We start from the raw sequence: 19,793 nt of genomic DNA on the forward strand, positions 1-19,793 counted from the left end.
TGAGAAAGGGAGAATGGGGGTCTGGGATGGGGGCCATGAGTAAAGATATTCAACTACTGGGGACCCAACCTTTATAAAGTAAATGTAATAACATTTGAAGACATCACATGGACAGGTGTATGCGGTCAGAATGTCACCTGATCAAACCTCCAGTAATGCTTCCTACCAGTTGGCAACCAGTCTTACTACACTGTAGTTATCAGTGTCTCTTTTGTTCGTACATATTCAGAATGGACAGCAAGTCATCCAAGTTCCAATCAACTGATACCTTCCCACTGTCCAGTGACTACTTCATAACATGGTGATGTCACGCTGAATGGTGTTACTGTGCTGTGACATTCCAAACAAACTTTAATTTATTTTATTGTTGTTAACGGACATATGCTTTTCAGCATGTTTTGGGCAGAGTGCATAATTATTTACAACAAAGAAAAAGAAAACGGAGTTGAATGTTTCCATGCTACTGACTTTGCTATCCACCATTGCTGAGTTTATTGAGAGGCAGCATATTGCCGCATTCTCCACAAAACTCAACTTCTGGACTGTTGCCCTATTGAACATTATGGCCATCTGCCAAATTTTAATTGATTATTTGACATATCAAGTTCATTCCAAACTGATTTACTTCAAGTCTCCTTCAGCCGTTAGCACACAGCTGGCACATCTACCATTAATCCCTGCCTTCTTCAGTACAGCTGTGCTATCAGTGTATTCATTAGTTACTTAAGCTTGCCTTATTCTGGAAAAAAAACTTTTAACAGCCTCCTTCAGATGGAACACCCCCGTACATTACACTGTGAAAGTCCCTTGTTCCATGATCTTTATGATAAAGTCATTCAATGCACAATTACAAGCATTTCCACCTACAAGCCTAATCCAAATGCATTATCGTGCAACACAACTTTATTTTTTGCTTCGCCACCTTACATTTGATGATGAATTTAGAACAGCAGAAAATTCAAAATGCCTTTTCCACCTTCTAGTACAACAGGGTGGTGACATTTGAATTAACTGGTGGAGAGAATTGACATATTATGTCATAGTGACGCACAGAGGGACAGAAAGACCCTATTGCACTGTATGGACATTCAGCCAATTTTCTGGGGTGACAGTAACACAGAAACCATTCACCACAAAGATGCTGAAAAATAGTTGGGACGTTTTGCCAGAGTTCAGTAACCTACACTTTCCTTTTTACTTAACAGAGAAAAAAATGATTTAGTTAACTTAGGCAACTTTATATTAACTCAAAAGCATAATACTGAGGATGTCGGAAATCTGAAATAGAAACAGCTCTCATTGTCACCTCCTTTTGCCTTGCACCATCATCATTTCCGTCATTTAATCACTCCTGCCCTCCACCCTATCACAGACCTCTTTTTTTTTCTTCCTTTCCTGCCCAGCCCTTTTCCCTGGCTCTGTATTTCCTTAAAAGCTGTTCATCTATAGCATCTTCCAATCCTGATGGAAGGTCATGGGCCTGAATCGTTGGCCCCGATATTAACCGGGAGGCTGGAAGGGTGTGGGGGAGTGCGGTAGCCTGGGGAAAAAGCCCGCAAGGCCGATCGTAATGGCAAGGCCTCATTTAAATAATCTGCTGCAGTTTCCCAACCGACAGCCGGCCAAATTGACAGCCTGACCAGGGGCCGGGAGTGGAAATTTGCCGCAGGAGGCTGCAGCCGGGGACCCGTAGGAACAAACCCAGCAGTAAGAGGGAGGGGGGTTGGCAGTGATCGGGGATTCTTGCCGCAATCGGGGGAAGGGGTGTAGCTCCGGCAAGGGAAGTCCAAGGATTCCTCGTCAGGCCTGGAGGAGCACTCCTGCCCCTCCTGGCCCACATGAAAACCTGAAAAATAAATATACAACTTAATTTTCTGGGACACGTTCTGGCTCCCAGCCGGTTTTGCCTGATCGGAAAGCTGACACTGCCCCCGCCTGAAATAGCAGATCGGGTCCTGATGACAGCATTGGCCCCCATCTGCATATTTTAAAACAGGGTCCTGTTTCCTTCCTGAGTGTGTCCTATATTCATCTGCTGGAAAATGACTCGTGTTATTTTAACTGCCCCCTCAGCTGGTTTCCGCCAGGTGGGGGTAGTTTAAATTGGGGCTGGTAGCTCTGTTTCTCTCTCCACAAATGCTGCCCGACCTGCTGAGTATTTCCAGCATATTTGTTTTTTTTATTTTACATTAACTCAAAAGGTATCTCTCACCCTTTGTGTTTGAAAACTGACCTTGACATTTACCTCTGTGTATTATATTTAACAAACTCAAACAATGCAGTTAAAGCTTTGTCAAAACTAAAATGCAGAGGAAAGTATCACGTAGGTCTCTTGACTGTGAGACAAAAATCGTTAACATACAGCTACTTGATTCGTCCCAAGTGGCATACTAATTTAAAAAACCGCAGTGAATACGATCAAGGTGTCTACTGGATGTTACTCCCATTCAAAGGAGACCCATGGAGATGCCAGATTTCCAATGTCCACATCATCCTCACTCAACATTCAGCAAGCCCCGATTCATGCTCCTTACCAACCTATTCCAATCTCCTCTACCAAGGAAAGACCCGGGCCTAGAAATTCAGTTGGTTGCGCCAGCAGTTAGCGCCTTAAGAGAAGTGAATTTCGGGCGCTATGCGTGTAGCGCCCGGCCGCAGCGCAGTTTGCGCCTCGCCCCAAATTAAGTTGACCCTTAGCGCCGGCGCAAAGTTTAGCGCCCGCCCGGCTGCGCGCGCAGAAAATGACGTCACATCCTCGTGCAACGCCCTTTGCGCGCCCCGATTCCAAACTTCAGTCGGACCGCCCCATTGTGCGGCTGGCGGCCAGAGCGTTTGTAAAATGGAACGCAACACAGCCAACGCGGGCCCCGGGGAGCGCAAATTAAAGGGCACATACCCTGCAGTATAAAGGGCAGCCATTTTGCAGCAAACACTCTTGTGCAACGGATTTCTGGACACACAAGGAGGAGAGCTAACTGGTTTCGTGCAGCAATAGCTCAGGTATTTTTGGACTCAGGCCAAAGCGCTGCAAGTGCCCTGTTGGAAATTTGACTGTTTGCCAGCATTTGATGGGGGTTGCATGGGGTGCCAACACGGAGTTTCAGCGCCATGTGCGTAGGGCTCGCAGACGCGGGGTCAGAGGGGCAGCCCTGGCTAGAGGCAGAGGGGGCAACAGGCGTTGGCAACATAGGCCTTACCCAGTCAGGGTATACCGCCAGCAGCGCTCCTACCTCACCATGAGTGGCGCGCGATGTGTAAGAAGGCTGAGATTCCGAAAGGAGGTGGTTGCAGAGATCTGCCACCTGCTTCGCAGAGATCTGCGCCCAAAGCTCAGGTGCAGGACGTCTCTGTCAGTGGAAGTGAAGGTGACGGTGGCATTGAACTTCTATGCCACCGGCTCCTTCCAATCCGCTGTTGGGGACGTAGCTAACATATCCCAGTTCGGCGTGCATCGCTGCATCCGCCAGGTGACCGATGCCCTTTTCAGAAGGAGACGCCAATTCATCTCCTTCCCCATGGCCCTGGAGAGCCAGCATCAGCGTGCAGTGGGATTTGCAAGACTCGTGGCCTTCCCCTTGGTGCAGGGCGCCATTGACTGTACGCATGTGGCTTTGCGGGCACCTCTGGAGCATGGCGAGCAGTATCGCAACCGGAAGGGCTACCATTCTCTCAATGTGCAGCTGGTGTGTGACCACAAGCAGCGCATCCTGGCTGTCAATGCCTGCTTTCCAGGCAGCTGCCACGATGCCTTTATCCTGTGGCAGAGTACTGTGCATGACATGTTCGAGGCACAGCCTCCCCCAAGAGGATGGCTACTCGGGGACAAAGGCTATCCTTTGTGTACCTGGCTCATGACCCCGCTCCGCGCGCCCAGGACCGCTGCTGAAGAGGCATACAACGAGAGCCATCAAAGGAGCAGAAACATCATCGAGCAAACTATTGGGGTCCTCAAGCAGCGGTTCCGCTGCCTTGATCGTTCCGGCGGATCTCTGCAGTATTCGCCGCACCGGGTCTCCCAATTTGTCGTAGTTTGCTGCATGCTACACAACCTGGCTCTCCGCAGGATTCAGGCACTGCCACCTGACGTTGGACCACCACCTCAGGAGGAGGAGCAGGAGGAGCAGGAGGAGGAGGAGGAGGAGGAGGAGTACGTTCCCAGGAGGGAGCGACAAGGTCCAAGGGCCGTCCGTCGCCAGCTTATTGAATGTAACTTCTAAGCCCCCTGTCAGGGAATGCCTTGTGGCCATGAAGCAAGATGAATGCAGCCGCTCCGCAAGCCCTCAGCCGGCGAAGGCAACAAAGACTAACAAGAACAACCATGGACACTGTCTGAATAAAGATAAATTTATATTTGACAAAAATGAAACCCCTTTCCACATGAATCCCAAAAACAATCAACGGCCCCCACAAAAAGTGCAACAAACGACTCACTCACACAACTTGGGGAGGAGTAACTCCACATTTGAACAAACCAGGCCTCAACCTCGGCCTTAACGCAAAAAACATACCCATAAACAAAACAACCATGGGCAAAATAAAGATGTCCACCGCCATATAAAATGAAAGCTGGCCACACCCTCTACTTAGTGGCCCGCGAGGGCGAGACCTTGTCCAGCCTTTTGGCGCCCCTGCCCGGCTTGCTGCTCCTCCGCAAGCTCTGCCCAGTGGCTGCTGCGAGGCTGGGGGAAGGCGCCTGAGGGTCAGATGTCCTTCCGCCAGATGGCCTTGGGGGGCGGCCTACACGGGCTTTGGGCCTCGAGGGGCCGGCTGTTGATTGGCGCACATGTGCATGCCCACCATCAGCTCCAGCCGCTTGCCGTTGACACTCCACTGGGGGCGTGGCGGCGACGGATGGTGCAATGTGGGCAAGCTGGCGTATTGGAGGCGCTGGCTGGTGATGTCGCACGCTGGCACTCGCCCGGGCACGCACTGCACGATCCGCACCAATCAGCCGAAGGGCGGATCGCTGTGCTGCTGCAGCGCGGCGGGTGTCCTGGCGATGCCTGGCTGAGGCAGCGCGTGTGGCAGCAGTGAGTGCCCCTGTTGCCCTGGTCTGCACCCGCATCACATCCGCCACTGACTTGACGGCATCAGCCAGCGACTCCATTGCCGGAGGCATCCGTTCCACTACCTCCATCATCATCCGGCCACTCTCGGCATTTGATGCCCCAAACTCCCGCACACTGGTCGCCAGCGACTCGATGGCCTCAGGCATCCGTCCCACCACCTGCATGAGCTCTGTGTGGCGGCGGTCCGAATCCTCGGCCATTTTGTCCAGCTGGCGCGCCTCCTCCGAGGTGAAGGTGGCCGGACTGGAGGCGGGACTCTCCCGCTGGGGAGCAGGGGTCCGAGCTAGGCGACCCTTGGCACGTTGCTGGCGCCGAATGTCCGCAGCAACTGCACTCCCCTCCGATCCATCCCCCCTCTGGGGGGAAGGCCGTGGCCCACCCGCAGCCCTCCTGGGTGGCTGGACGCCACTGGTCCCAGCAGCTGCACTCCCCTCCGAAAGTTGCTCCAGGCTCTCGTCCAGGGAAGACGTGTCCAACACTTCGCCCTCTGCTGCGGGACCTGAGTCCTCCCCTGATGGTCCGGGTTGCTCTTCCTCCTCCTCCTCCTCCTCCTCCTCCTGTTCGGAGGGGCTGTCACTGGCCGCTTCAGGGAGCTCTTCATCACCAGCTGAAAGCAGGAAGGCACAAGAGTAGCTTCAGAGTGAGGAGAGGGCGTCAGCGAGGGAGTCATGACTGGTGGCATTCAGCGCATTGGTGGCACAGTGGCAAAGGAGGTAGCTCGGATGCGCAAGTGCGACGAGAGAGGGCCAAAAGGCGAGGTCCTTACCATTGCCGGGCAGCGGAGGGTCGGCTTCTCCGCACGCTCTGGGCACAATCACGTGGCCTCCCATGAGGCCACTCACGCGCTCCTCCAGGGGAGTGAGCTTCTGGAACTTGGCGCGGCCTCCCCCGGTGATGTCGCGGCGCTTGCGATTATTCGCAAGTTTAGCCTGCAAGAGAAAGGACAGGCTCTAAGTACGGTGTGTAGCCGTGAGGTAGTGTGCACTGCCTCCCATGGTGGAATAGCTTGGCCAGAGTGTAGCCCTGATCTAGTGTGCACTGCCTCTCATGGTGGAATAGCTTGGCCAGTGTGTAAAGTGCAGAATGTGCAATTGATGCTCATGACTGTCCCAAAGCTGCTGGCTGAGGGCTGCCCATTAGGCCTTTCAGGTCCCTTTGCCCATCATGTCAGGTGTACATGCAAGAATGAGGAGGAGAGTGGAAAGGGTACTCACCCTGACAATCCTGGTCAGGTCATTGTATTTCTTCCGACATTGCACCTTGTCCCTGGGGGCATCACCGTAGGACGACACCCTGGTGGCGATCTCCCTCCAGGCTTTGGTGTAGACGCGGTGGGTGGGATTCCTGCCAGTGTCTGGGAACAAGATCCTGCGCCTCTTCTCCAATGCTGTCAGCATGATATCCAGATCACGCTCTGAGAAGCGCAGGGCACGCTCACGGGCCTTCTCATGCGTTGCCATGGCTCCTTGGGCTCAGCAGCAGTGTTGAGGCCTAGTTTGAAAGCTGCAGTGTGCAGGGCGTGGCAGCAGACCAAATCGTCCCTTCCTCCTTTAAGAGCTGGCCGGCGCCACGGGGTCTGCTGTCAATCAAAAAATGACCGCACCCGCGCTGCGCCCCGCCTCGGCGCTATCCCTCTGCACCGCCGGCTTAGCGCCTAAAGATAGTCATGTAACGCCTCTTTTAGCGCTCCAGCAACCTCTTAGGGCGAAGCAACTGAATTTCGGCAAAGGGGGCGCAACTTTGGGGCGGGCGCTAAAGTCGGGCGGGCGCTAACGTTAGCGCCCCAAAACTGGCAAAACTGAATTTCTAGGCCCCTGACTCTTACAACCTTCATTACACTGTGCTAATGAGAAGTACATTGAAGATGCTACATAATTCTGTATGTATCTGAATGTACAACATAATGTAATCTGTAATATACCACAACCCAAGACAACGTAAGAGTTCATTGCACCCCTCCAGTGAGAAGTCATTCATTTTGGAAGAGGAGAGGGGAGAGAACTGGTGAGAGAAAGAAAAATATTCTGAATGCATGTTTGCCTATGTAACAATGATCACTGCACTCATGTAATTCAATGTATTTGAAGAGCTATGAGATGTTTCTGAGAAAATATGTTAAGGCACTATTAAAAGGCAAGATTTTCTTTCTTGCAAAAGGTTTATACTCGCTCCTGCTCTCTATCTCAATCATTGACATGCACCCAAGATTTTACAAAGTATTACATCATATAAATTGGAAAAATAGATTTTAAGTTTGGTCAGTCTTTGGTATCATGAGGTCTGTACATCTGGGCTAAATGGATATCCCTTCCAGTCTACATGAAATGAGAATCGTAGCATTGCTGAGGACAATGACCACAAAATGATCAAGCTTAACATGACCTGAGAAATGCCCAAGACCGAGTGCTAGGTATATAACTTCAAAAGGCTAAATTCAATGAAATGAGAGAACAACTAAAGCAAATGGATTACGGGATGTTATTCAACATCACTTCAGTAGAAGGCAAGTGGAACACCTTTAAAAGTATAATGTGAGCATTGCAGGATAAATATATACTGAGAATCATCTTCAGCTTGCATTTATATAACGCCTTTAACATAGTAAAACATCCCAAGGTGCTTCACAGGAGCGTTACCATATCAAAGTGGACACAGAGCCAAAGAAGGAGACATTAGGACAGGGGACCAAAAGCTTGGTCAAAGAAGTAAATTTTAAGAAGCGTCTTACAGGTGGAGAGCGAGGTGGAGAGGTGGAGAGGTTTAAGGAGGGAATTCCAGAGCTTGGGGCTAGACGGCTGAAAGCACAACCGCCAATGGTGTGGGGCAAAGGAAGTGGTGGGGGGGGGTTGGACAAGGGGCCAGAGTTGGAAGAACGCAGCGATGGAGGAGGGTTGTAGGGCTGGACTAAGCTCAGACTAAAGGAAACGTGACACTAAATGAATTAACAAGCAAATTAAAAGTGAGATAATAAAAAAAAAAACCTCTCCAAATCCTGCAGGGAGAAAGGGGAAAGTGTTCATCAGGATGAATACAAGAAAAAAGCATGATCAAAGGGGCAAAGAGAAACCTAGAAAAAAAGCATAGCAGCTGAGGAAAAACACAATATAACAAAGTTCCTCCCGTACCACAACAATAAAAGGGCAGTCAGAGAAGAGGTGAAAACCATAAAATATATAAACAGACTTGAATGAGCACAAAATAGTAAATATTCTGAATGATTACTTCCCCCAAATATTCAGAAAGGAAGATATGAGTAATACGTCCTCCACAAACAGATTAACCAATCAATGGCTTCAATATAAAAGAGATACAAATCCTAGTCAAGCTAAAAGGGTTCAAAACAAATAAATCCCCAGGGATAGATGGTATTTAATACAGAGTGCTGAGAGAGACGAGGGAAGAGAATTGAGAGACACTGAGAATCATTATAATGGACACTTGTAAAGTACCAGTAGATTGAAAATGGTTCCCATAAGGGTGACAAAACAAACACAGGCAACTATAGGCCCATCAGTCTTACCTCAATTCCATGTAAAATAATGGAATGATTATCAGTTAATGATCTAGTAAACAGCAGTCAACAGGATTCAGGAGGGAAAGATCCTGCCTGACCAACCTCCTCACCTTCTTTGAAGAAGTGACAATCCAGGTTGACTGGGGAAAGCCCCATGACGTGGTATACCTCGACTTCCAAAAGGCTTTTGAGACAGTTTCACGTGAATGGCTATCAGTTAATATAATATGAGAAGTTATATCATGGTCAGGTGGGGGAGGGAGTACTGGTTGGGGTGCCATAGGTTTCAGTGTTGGGACCACTACTGTGTCTCATTTACATAAATGACCTGGATTCTGAAACTCAGTGCAAAGTACTCAAATTTGCAGATGATACCAAACTGAGAGACAGTGAAAAAAAGGAAAGACTTTAGAAGAAAGATATTAGAAGAGGCAACTCAGAAATTACAGAATGAATTGAACAATATATTCAAGTTGACATAATAATGGCCGATGAAATTTAATGCAAAGTGCTGCACATAGGAAGGAATGATGGGTGACATGCATATTCCATGAATGGTGTTGAAGCTGAAAGATACCAATGCAGAGAGCAATCAGCAAAGCCAATACACTGTTGAATTGCAGAACCAAAACCGTATAATACAAGTCAGAGGAGGAAGTGTTCTGGTCAGAGTCGCCAAGAAACAAGGGAGGCATTCAAGCGTTGGAGGCAGTGCAGGGAGCAGCCACAGGGCAAAGCTAATGTCAAAGCTCTGAGTTATAAGTAAAGAGTGGAGGAACGTGCTTTTTAGCCTGGAGGGGAGGCATCTCAGAGGTGATCTTCTGTACAAATGTTTGTTAAGAGACTGGAAAAAGTTAAACGGGAAAGGGTATCAGTGGGAGAGCATATTGCTGGTAGTGATCATAGTTCAGTTAGATTTAGGGTAGTTATGGAAAAGGACAAGGATAGACCAGGAATAAAAGTTCTCAATTGGGGAAAAGCTAATTTTACTAAGCTGATTTAGCCTCAGTGTCAGGGCAGTGGGAGGCATTCAAGGAGGAGATAGTGAGGGTTCAGAGCACATATGTTCCCTTAAAGACAAAGGGTGGGACTAACAAATCTAGAGCCCCCTGGATGTCAAGGGGCATACAGGGTAGGATAAAGAAAAAAAGGGAAGCTTATGACAGATACCAAGGACTCAATACTGCAGAAAGCCAAGAGGAGTATAGAAAGTGCAGGGGTGAAATTAAAAAGGAAATTAGGAAAGCAAAGAGAGGGCATGAAAAAATATTGGCAAGTAAAATCAAGGAAAACCCAAAGATGTTTTATAAATACATTAAGAGCAAGAGGATAACTAAAGTTAGAGTAGGGCCTATTAGGGACCATAAAGGTAACCTGTGTGTGGAACCGGAGCACATGGATATGGTTCTTCATGAATACATTGCGTCTGTTTTCAAAAAAGAGAGGGACGATGCAGACAATGCAATCAGGGAGGATTAGTGTGAAATATTAGATGAAATAAACATAGTGAAAGAGGAAGTACTAAGGGGTTTCGCATCTTTGAAAGTGGATAAATCCCCAGGCCCGGATGAAATGTATCCCAGACTGTTAAGAAAAGTAAGAGAGGAAATAGCAGAGGCTCTGACCATCATTTTCCAATCCTCTCTGGCTACAGGTGTGGTGCCAGAGGACTGGAGGACTGCTAACATGGTACCGTTGTTTAAAAAAGGAGAAAAGAGAGACCAAGTAATTACAGGCCTGTCAGCCTAACCTAGGTGGTGGAAAATTTTGGAAAAATTCTGAGGGACAGGATAAATCTTCATTTAGAAAGACACGGATTAATTAGGGACAGTCAGCGTGGATTTGTTAAGCGAAGGTCATGTCTGACTAACTTGATTGAATTTTTTGAGGAGGTAACAAGGAGGGTCGATGAGGGTAGTGCGTTTGATGTAGTCTATATGGATTTTAGCAAGGCTTTTGATAAGGTCCTGCATGGCAGACTGGTCATGAAAGTAAAAGCCCATGGGATCCAAGGCAAAGTGGCAAGTTGAATCCAAAATTGGCTCAGAGGCAGGAAACAAAAGGTAATGGTTTAAGGGTGTTTTTGTAACTGGAAGGCTGTTTCCAGTGGGGTTCCGCAGGGCTCAGTACTGGGCCCTTTGCTTTTTGTGGTATATATCAATAATTTGGACTTGAATGTAGGAAGTATGATTAAGAAGTTTGCAGAGGCTGAGGGGAGACCTAATTGAGGTGTATAAAATTATGAGAGGGCCTAGATAGAGTGGATAGGAAGGATCTATTTCCCTTAGCAGAAGGGTCAATAACCAGGGGGCATAGATTTAAAGTAATTGGTCGGAGGTTTAGAGGCGATTTGAGGAGAAATGTTTTCACCCAGAGGGTGGTGGGGTTCTGAAACGCACTGCCCAAAAGGGTGGCAGAGACCCTCATCACATTTAAAAAGTACTTGGATTTGCACTTGAAGTGCCATAACCTACAGGGCTATGGACCAAGTGCTGGATAGTGGGATTAGGGTGGAAAGCTCTTTGTCGGCCGGCACGGATAAGATGGGCCGAATAGCCTCCTTCTGTGCTGTAAATTTCTAGGATTCTATGATTACTTTAAATGAAATTGCGGGAGAAAAACAAAGTCCATACTAGTAAAAGGTAGTTTTATAACAGATATTACACATTATGATTTCACATAAATAATGATCAACATGTGGAATAAACTTCCATATAGAGGCCAAAATCCCAGAATCATTTAAGAAACAATTGATACAATAGGGGAATGTTAGAATCTTTCTGGATGGATCAATTAAGACTGTCACTGCATTTCAAAGTACTTCACTGTATCTTAAGTGTATTGAGAGATTTAAGATAAATGTAATAAGGTACTTTTAAAAAATGCAAGTCCTCTGATTAATTTGGGGGGGGGGTAAATCTGTCAGGGCCTCAATCTCCTGGTCATTATGACATGCTGGAAGTGTGTGTGGGTGGACATTGGCTGAGGACATGGTAGAGCTTATTGTGAAGTCACCCATGGTGGAACAGCCTACTGACACTCATGATCCAGGGTCATGCGGGAAGAATTACCGTTCCACTTAGGCAAGCTGCTGGAGGACAACCAGCATCTGTGCAGCGTACCGCAGAAAGGAGTCCGTGCCTCCAGGAGAGAAAGAGGGATGGCAGGAAAAAAAGCAAATTTAAAAAAAATTATAAAGCTACGGCATACAGATCTCAAATGATATTGTTTGAAGCAAAAATTTATTACAATTCCTCAGTCAGTTCACATTTTGCAGCCAGGTTGAAGAAAGCTGGAACAGCCACTGCACGTCACTGCAAGTGCGCCACACCTCCTACCTGACAATCACGCATCAGTACTGATAGAAGCCTTGGGAATAGCCCACAGCCCAGAATTATGCCTTTCAAAGGAGGATGTACAGTGACAAATGGCTCCCACGGGCAACGTGGGACAAACAAGCAGCAGGTTGAAAAAGTAACAAAGTTGCTTCAAAACCACTTCATTATAAAGAGCAGCAGTCTCTAAGTTAGAGAAGTTGAACTTGCAGTGCGTTTTGTCTAGGAAGCTGTAAAGAGTTTAAAGTACTTTGCAAAGTTGGGGGGGGAAAATTCGGTTGCTTTGCGCCTCGTTAGCGCCCTCGGCGCAAAGCAACTAGCGCCCAGGCGTGGCGCGGCGCAAAATTCAGCGGGAGGTTAGCAGCAGCGGTACCCAGTAGCGTCCCGCACCGCTGGCGATGACATCATCACTGAGCGCAGCGCCCCGCTCACGCCCCGGCCGCGATTTCCGGGAGCGCCCCCTGACATACCACCGGACGCTATGTCCGATGGGGTCAGGGGGGCCTACCTGCGGCCAGGGAGGTGCTATTTAAAGGCGAGGTGCAGGGCGGCCATTTTTGTTGCTGGCCGCCTGCCAGCACCTGCCCCCGCTGCCGTCCCCGGCCTCCTTACCCACCCCCCCGCGGAGTGCCGGCTGCGTTCCATGAACCTGGCACTTCTCGAGTGCCGGTCTCTTTTGCCGGCACTCCCGATCCCCAGGGGCCCAGCTGGGCCCCGGGTCGCGCTGCGCAAGGCCCCTCCCCTTTAAGAAGGGGAGGAAGGCCTGCAATACCGTGGTACATAGTGCCGCGATATTCCCTCGCAGCGCCCCACTTCCCTCTTGGGGCGCTACCACTCAAGTTCCGTCGTGGGGGCGCTAATTTTTCCGGGGCGCTAAAAGTAAAATTTTTAGCCCCTGGTCTTTAAACTTAGCCATACGTCAAGAAAGAATGGCAGTGTCGGAAAGCACAAGGTCGCTTTCTGATTGTGTGTTTGGGAAGCAAATGCTGCGGAGAATGAACAGACGCGTTATCACAATCAGAAACACAAGGGATAGAAGCAAACTGAAGCTGGAATTTATGCTGTGCCCTTGACTTCGGCAAAGGTTCTGCAATCATTATGCAGTATTTGCAACTGCACGTGGAATATGTCTGGTACATAATCAACAAGTAAAGGAACACGTATGTTCATGGAAACTTGGAGCTTGCAATGGTCCTCTGGGCTCATAAAACTGACACAGAAAGATTCCACTACGGAGGCAAATTTTTAAAAAAAACTCAGTAGGAAAGGAATCTTTCCATCATAACACAGAGGGCTGAATTTTGCTGGCGCTCAGGGTGGAGGTTTGGAGGCGGGTCCGCTGTCAAAATCACAAAGATTGACAGCGGGTCGGTATCCCGCTGTAAACCCACCTCCTTGCCAGTTTCCCAAGTGTCGGGTCTGTCATCCCTGAACAGACCTGACAGCAAGTGGTGGGTCAGCCAATTAAGATAGTTAAACATTTATTAAAAGGTAGTTAAGAACCATTTTCCCATGTACTTACCATTTTACCAGGTTTTCAACAAGGTTCCCGGAGAGCGGCTATCACGTCAGGTAAGTATGTCGGGTTCTCAATGACTGTGGATTGCTGTGAATAAGCGAAAGCTGCAAAAGTGGTCTGAAACCTACCATTTCACAGCTGTTCACTTCCCAATCTTAGAAGCTGGAGCATTAATGATTTGGAACCCACTTTTGAGCTTTATGTACTTTTGAAGTGTTTGGAGTAATCTCTCTATCCACTGTCACCTCCTTGGAAGAACCTATCTCAACATTAACAGATTACTTCTGTCATCTCAACCTCACCTGCCATCTATTCCATCAGCATCAGTGCCCTTGAAAAAATCTCACCTTGTTCCTCAGAATCCCAACATGATCAGCCCCAACACCAGTATCACTGGGCACACCAACATTCACAACAGCCCTCTCTGCAATCAACTGATGCTGCACTGGACACAGGGCATCATCACTCATGCACATTTCTGCCCAGGATGCCAGCAATGGCCTTACCATGTCTAGATTTGCTTCACTTAACATTGTATATCCTGGCTGCCAAATGCTTGACAACACATTAACAGAAAGTTTACACGAACATTGGCTAAAACACCCAAGTGCCTATCCTTGTGTGTTGTTAGTTGGTATGATTGGACTAGGATGAGGGTGAGTGTGAGGGGTGGCTAGTGAGATGGGGAAGTGATAATGTAGATAGAGAGGGATGGGTGGAAGTGCAAGGTATGTTGGTGTGAGTAAGAATGTGCAGGAGTAGGGTAGGGAAGGCAGAGTGATGGGGATGTGATGAGTGGCACAGGAGGATGAGGTTGATTGTGGCTTTGCAGTAATGTTTCGTGATCCACTGAGATCATTCAAAGGTTGGTGCCACTGCAGCCTGGTCCTTCTGACATCATCCCTGCTTGTGTCCTCCTGTGCAACGTGCAACCAGGCTGTGCTGGTGTCCTGGGCAGGTCTCTTCTGCCCATTAGAAGGGAAGAGAACCTCCCTGTGTGCAGTGACTCCCTCCATAAGCATATAGAGAGAGTCATGGGAGAGCCTGGGTGCAGCCGTGCACCTCTGTGCAGTGCTAGTCAGTGTTTGCAGCACCTCAATGCTGCAGTACACTGACAGCACAACTGTCAAAATGGATTTGGACATGGCCTCTTTAAGGAAACCAGCTGATGACACGTCATCAGATGATGTAATCAGACCCGTTTCCTTTTAATTGGCCAGGAACCTCGCAGGGCGGGCTTAACAACCCCATTCAGGGCAAAATCACTTGGAGGAGGTGGGATGAAGATGGGTGTGGAGTTTGCAGCCGCTGTCTGCTCCGGCCGCACCGGACTCACCACGGCTGGCAAATCATGGTCAGATTATGCAAACAGGTTTTTTATAATTTGTTTCCACAATCTTTTACAATTAGCTGCCAGTTAACTGTTCAATCTGAAACATTCAGGACACATCACTTCCAACTTTTCACCATTCCCCTGAATTATACCAGGGCTGAAAGGGTTAAATTATGAGGCCAGGTTGCCTAAAGTTGGTTTGTATTCCCTTAAGTTTAGAAAGTTGAGGGGTGATCTAATTGAGCTGTTTAAAATGATAAATGGATTTAATAGGATAGACAGAGAGAAACTATTTCCTCTGATGGGGGAATCCAGAATAAGGGCCACAATCTTAAAATTAGAGCTAGGCATTCAGGAGAGAAATTAGGAAGCACTTCTTCACACAAAGGTTCGTGGAAATCTGGAACGCTCTCCCTAAAAAGCTGTGGATGTTGAGTACATTGAAATTTTCAAGACTGATATTGATAGATTTTTGTTAGGTAAGGGTATCAAAGGATATGGAACAAAGGCGGGTAAATGGAGTTGAGCTACAGTTCAGTCATGATCCAATAGAATGGCGGAACAGGCTCGAGGGCTGGATGGCCTATTGCTGTTCCTAAGTTCCTCGCTCCACCGCTGGTTAACAGAGCTGTGGCAGCAATAACTAACTACATTGTGTACAATTAGCACTGCAACTTATGGTCTAGATTATCATCTTTAGCATCCAGATGCAAGAGCTTCACTCATATGGTTCACAAATTGGACATGTATCACCCAGGATTATCTGTCCATTAATGGACAGGAAAGTGTAGACATGGTGTGTACAAATCTGCAGCAGTTGCTCCCCAGATGAAGTTCTTGCATCCAGATGCTGAAGATGAAAATTATATATCTGTCTAGCATTCAGCCTAAGTGAATGAGACACTAATGCCCATGTAAAACTTCTAAATTAGAGTTATGGGGTGATAAACTCATGGCCAGTAGCTACATGCTGTCCAATTCTGTACCACATGAAGAGTGCTTCGACACTCTCTATCAATGCTAATGGACAACATTCTGGAATGCACCAGTTATCCTGCTGTCTCCTGCTGTCAGCACAGAAACGGAGGGACAAGAAGGTGGAACCAGCTCACACAAAGGACTCCAATTAAACCCATTCCTGGGGAGGTTTCTCTCCCCCCCTCCCCTCCGATTAAACCCATTCCTGGGGAGGTTTCTCTCCCCCCCCCCCTCCGATTAAACCCATTCCTGGGGAGGGTTCTCTCCCCCCTCCCCTCCGATTAAACCCATTCCTGGGGAGGGTTCTCTCCCCCCTCCCCTCCGATTAAACCCATTCCTGGGGCGGGTTCTCTTCACCCCCCCCCCCCACCCCACCACCACCCCCATATTGAAGCAGGAAACAAGACCGATTCTCTCTCCAACGAGGGCCAAGTATCAAGCTCTATCACCAAGACATAAAATATATATGACAGGCCAAGCGTAAGCTATGGCAATTTGTGGGTTTGTATTCTTCTGTGCTCCTAATGTGCTTAGTTTTGTTAATTCTGGGTTGCACATCTGTCAACAGGTTATGCAGGTCTGGGTGAAGATGACCGTTTAATGTTCCTCTACAGAATGGAAACATGCCATGTCCCAAATGCAACCAAAGTCGCGAATGCAGTGTTGCAGTTACTACACAGTAGCATTTACAGGAAAGTTTCTTCCAGTCTACCTTCTAACATTAGTATATTAAATAAAAAATGTAAATATGATTAGAAATAAGCTCTCATCGAAGCTTTATTCCAAGCACACTTGCGCCAGTTTGAGAACTACTGCTAAATTGATCCTTCGGATTAGCCACAACCATTGGACAGAAATCTGCTGGGTCAATGCCACTGCCACCGCCACTTGGCTCTGGGACTTGGCCAGTGCCCTCCACTTCCCATTTGTTGAGGATGTAGCACAGTGAGTGGGTACATATTTTCCAACCGTGTAACATGTTTAATTTAGAACAGGCAATGGGACATTTGAGAAGGCTGAGAATCTCACTGCTGTAATTACTGTGTAAATTGCCGTGCAAATTTGATTTCTGGCTATTATAAACAGCACGGATAAGCCAGCGAGAGAGAGAGGGAGAAAAAGACGACTGCCTCTCTTAAATATTCCGTTTGGTTGTCACTGACTCTCTTTTTGATGTCAGATCTCACATGGGTCCTGGGCAATCGCCACTACCCACCGCGCTGTTCAGGTTCCCTTAAAGAATCCCTGAAAGGGCTGTCACAAAGTACGTGCTGTCCTCGGTGTCTGCTTGTTCCATCGGTTTAATAGAGTTCGCTCACTTTGCTTCCCAACTGGTCACTGCCCTCCCTCCGCAAGTTACCAGGGTCCTCCTGCCCCACGGTTCTGTGGCAGGAACAGTCACCCCAATACTAGCGACACCACGACAAGATGCCAAACCCCTTAGACAGCCTGTTGGAAATAAATAAAAGGGCCGTTTTGCACGTGAGAAAAGCAGCCAAAGGCCTTCAGAATAAAATCTCCTCTCATCCCGAAATAGGGATCACACGGGATAATAATTAGATATCAGGCTGGTACCAAAAACCGACAGACTAACACATTCTTGCAGATCTCGAAATAATGACTACCAGACTCTTGGAGGCAACCTCTGGGCCAAAGATTTCCCCCTCCCCTCCGCAAGCTCCCTTTCTCACTGCAGTCTGCTCAGCTGCCAAAGTGAGGATGATCCCAGACAAAGTGACTATTGAAATCAGCTCCCCTCCCCTCCCCTCCAAGCCCAGCCTCCTCCACCAGCCCCAGCCCACAGAAGAGATATACTCACAAGCCCAGTGCACAGGCTGACAACGGCGGTGTGCTCCATCTCAGCGTTGACATGCCCGGCGTAGAAACAGTGCTTCAAGTCAGAGTGCAGGCCCCCGGGCTCCTCGCTGCCCAAGTGACTGACCCGGTACGTGGGTGCAATGAAGCCGGAGTCGGCGCTGAGGTTCAGGTGGTAGAACTGACCGAAGGCGCTGATCTGATAGTGAGTCCTTGCAGCCCAGGGCTCCGGGGCCGAGCTCCGCTTCCTCCTCCTGAAGTGATGAGCGTGAGGGAAGACCTCTCCGAAATCGTTCACCCGCGTCGGCGTGATTATTTCATAAGATCTTAGTTGTTTTACGAAATTCTCTGAAACGGAGAGGCGAAAGTGCAGTTACACGCTGGGCCCCGCAATTTCAAGCGTTATTTTCTCATGCGAGGTTATAATTTAAATAGAAAAACTTTTATAGCTTAACAATATTGTGAATATCCAGTGTATATAATTTTACATTATACATATATATATGCAAATATACACACATTATATATATTCTATACACACAAATATATTCTATATGTATGTATGCATAAACCTATTCTGTACAGAAATATATGTCTGTATGTATAAACTCATTCTATACACACATATATGTATTCTATACACATTAGTATGTGCGCATATATAAACATATTCTATAATACACATGTATGCACATTCATTCCCCATCCGGCTCCAGAACAAAATCAAACTTCTAATCTGCTCCCAAGTGTAAAATGAATACACCGGCACCGTACCTTGTTTAGGATGTAAACGCAATTCCCGAGAAGGAGGTAGAAATACAAACAGTTGACACAGGAGCCCTTCCACCCAGATCATCAACTGCATGATTCCCCCTGAGCGAAGCGGCCAAGGTTTTTTTCCCCCTGAGCGAAGCAGGCACTCAAATCGCCACCAGCTTCTCCCGTGTAACACAAAACACACTCGGCTCAGGCTTGCCAGCAGCAGCAGTGGGAGCAGGAGCAAGAGCAAGAGCAGGAGGGGAGACTGTCGGTTACGTAAATACTCTTTGCAGCAACATCCAGAGAGAGAGGGAGAAAAGAAAGCTGCAGAAAGCCCCGAACGCCCATTGCCCACATGGACTCATTTCACCAGCAGCCTCAAGCTCGGGAAAGCGCTCGCCATCCCAGTGCACCCTTCAGTGCATATCTCCGCTGGCTGGCTCACTGTACGGACGGCAGGCGAGCCCGAGAGGGGATGGTGCTAACTCTAGCTCCATTGATTCTTTCGGCCATCCGACATCAAACGCACGGGACCCGCCTCTTGACTTGCTACCTAACCAATCCGCCCCTACATCGAGAGAGGCAGACGCTGCACTAACTTCCAGCAACAGTTTAACCCTTTTCAGGCTGCTGTAAGACTCCTGAACCCTAAACCGGAGCCGCACTGCCCCGCTGGCACCGGTTTCAAATACCAAGTGCAGCCCCTGTATTCAGTGTTTGTTGGGAATTCGCGGGTGGGAGGCTCTGATATTGCAGTCCTCTCCCAGTCCCGTTAATATCCAGTAAATATTAGCAGGATTTATGGTTACTGAGAGAGTGGCAGATTCACACGGAGCTGATTTTATTATTAAAATACTTGCATCAAAATATATTTTGAAATCCTAGTCATGTGGGTAGCCTGGTGAGTCTGTTACTCTGGTTCCTATGAAAACTCTCAGTGAGTGGGCTGAAGCATGAGATCCCTGAATGATGATTGCCAATGGCACCTTGCATCTCACCAGCCCTGTTCAAGGAGAGCCATCCCAACACTTCCCCCATAGCCACAGCACTGGGATATCACTGTTACATTGCAGGATTGTTACCAACAGCCATGCAAAGTTAAAAGAAAGAACTTGCATTTCTATAGCACCTTTCACAACCTCAGGACATCCCAAAGCGTTTTATAGTCAGTGAAGTACTTTTTAAGTGTAGTCACTGTTGTAATGTAGGAAGCGCAGCAGACAATTTGCGCACAGCAAGGTCCCACAAACAGCAATGAGATAAATGACCAGATAATCTGTTTTTGCAGTTGGTTGAGGGATAAATATTGGCCAAGACACCGAAGAGAACTACCCTACTCTTCTTTGAAATAGTCCCATGGGGTCTTTTACGTCCACCTGAGACGGCAGACAGGGCCTCAGTTTAACGTCTCATCTGAAGGACAACATCTCCGCCAGTGCAGCACTCCCTCAATACTGCACTGAAGGGTCAG

The 19,793-nt window shown here is 48.1% G+C and overlaps 1 protein-coding gene across 4 annotated transcripts in view; it reads right to left on the bottom strand.

Annotated features, from left to right (window-relative positions):
• The window catches only part of LOC147106029 (A disintegrin and metalloproteinase with thrombospondin motifs 20-like), a 109,066-nt gene extending 90,102 nt beyond the window's left edge, over positions 1-18,964 (bottom strand). For 2 of the 4 annotated variants that reach the window (XM_086008711.1, XM_086008710.1), the window contains exons 1-2: positions 18,338-18,962; positions 17,568-17,911 (exon numbers count right to left, since the gene is read on the bottom strand). In XM_086008711.1, the coding sequence (XP_085864837.1) occupies positions 17,568-17,911; positions 18,338-18,428 (435 nt within the window). In that variant the 5' untranslated portion in view covers positions 18,429-18,962. Of the gene's footprint in view, positions 1-17,567; positions 17,912-18,337 lie in introns of all 4 variants that reach the window. The other 2 variants (XR_015081318.1, XM_086008709.1) reach the window with 2 other exon arrangements.
• Positions 18,965-19,793: the final 829 nt, after the last annotated feature.

Source organism: Somniosus microcephalus, chromosome 16 (genome assembly GCF_052327205.1).
Source record: "Somniosus microcephalus isolate GS21.2 chromosome 16, FLI_Smic_1.0, whole genome shotgun sequence".
Lineage (NCBI taxonomy): Eukaryota > Metazoa > Chordata > Chondrichthyes > Squaliformes > Somniosidae > Somniosus > Somniosus microcephalus.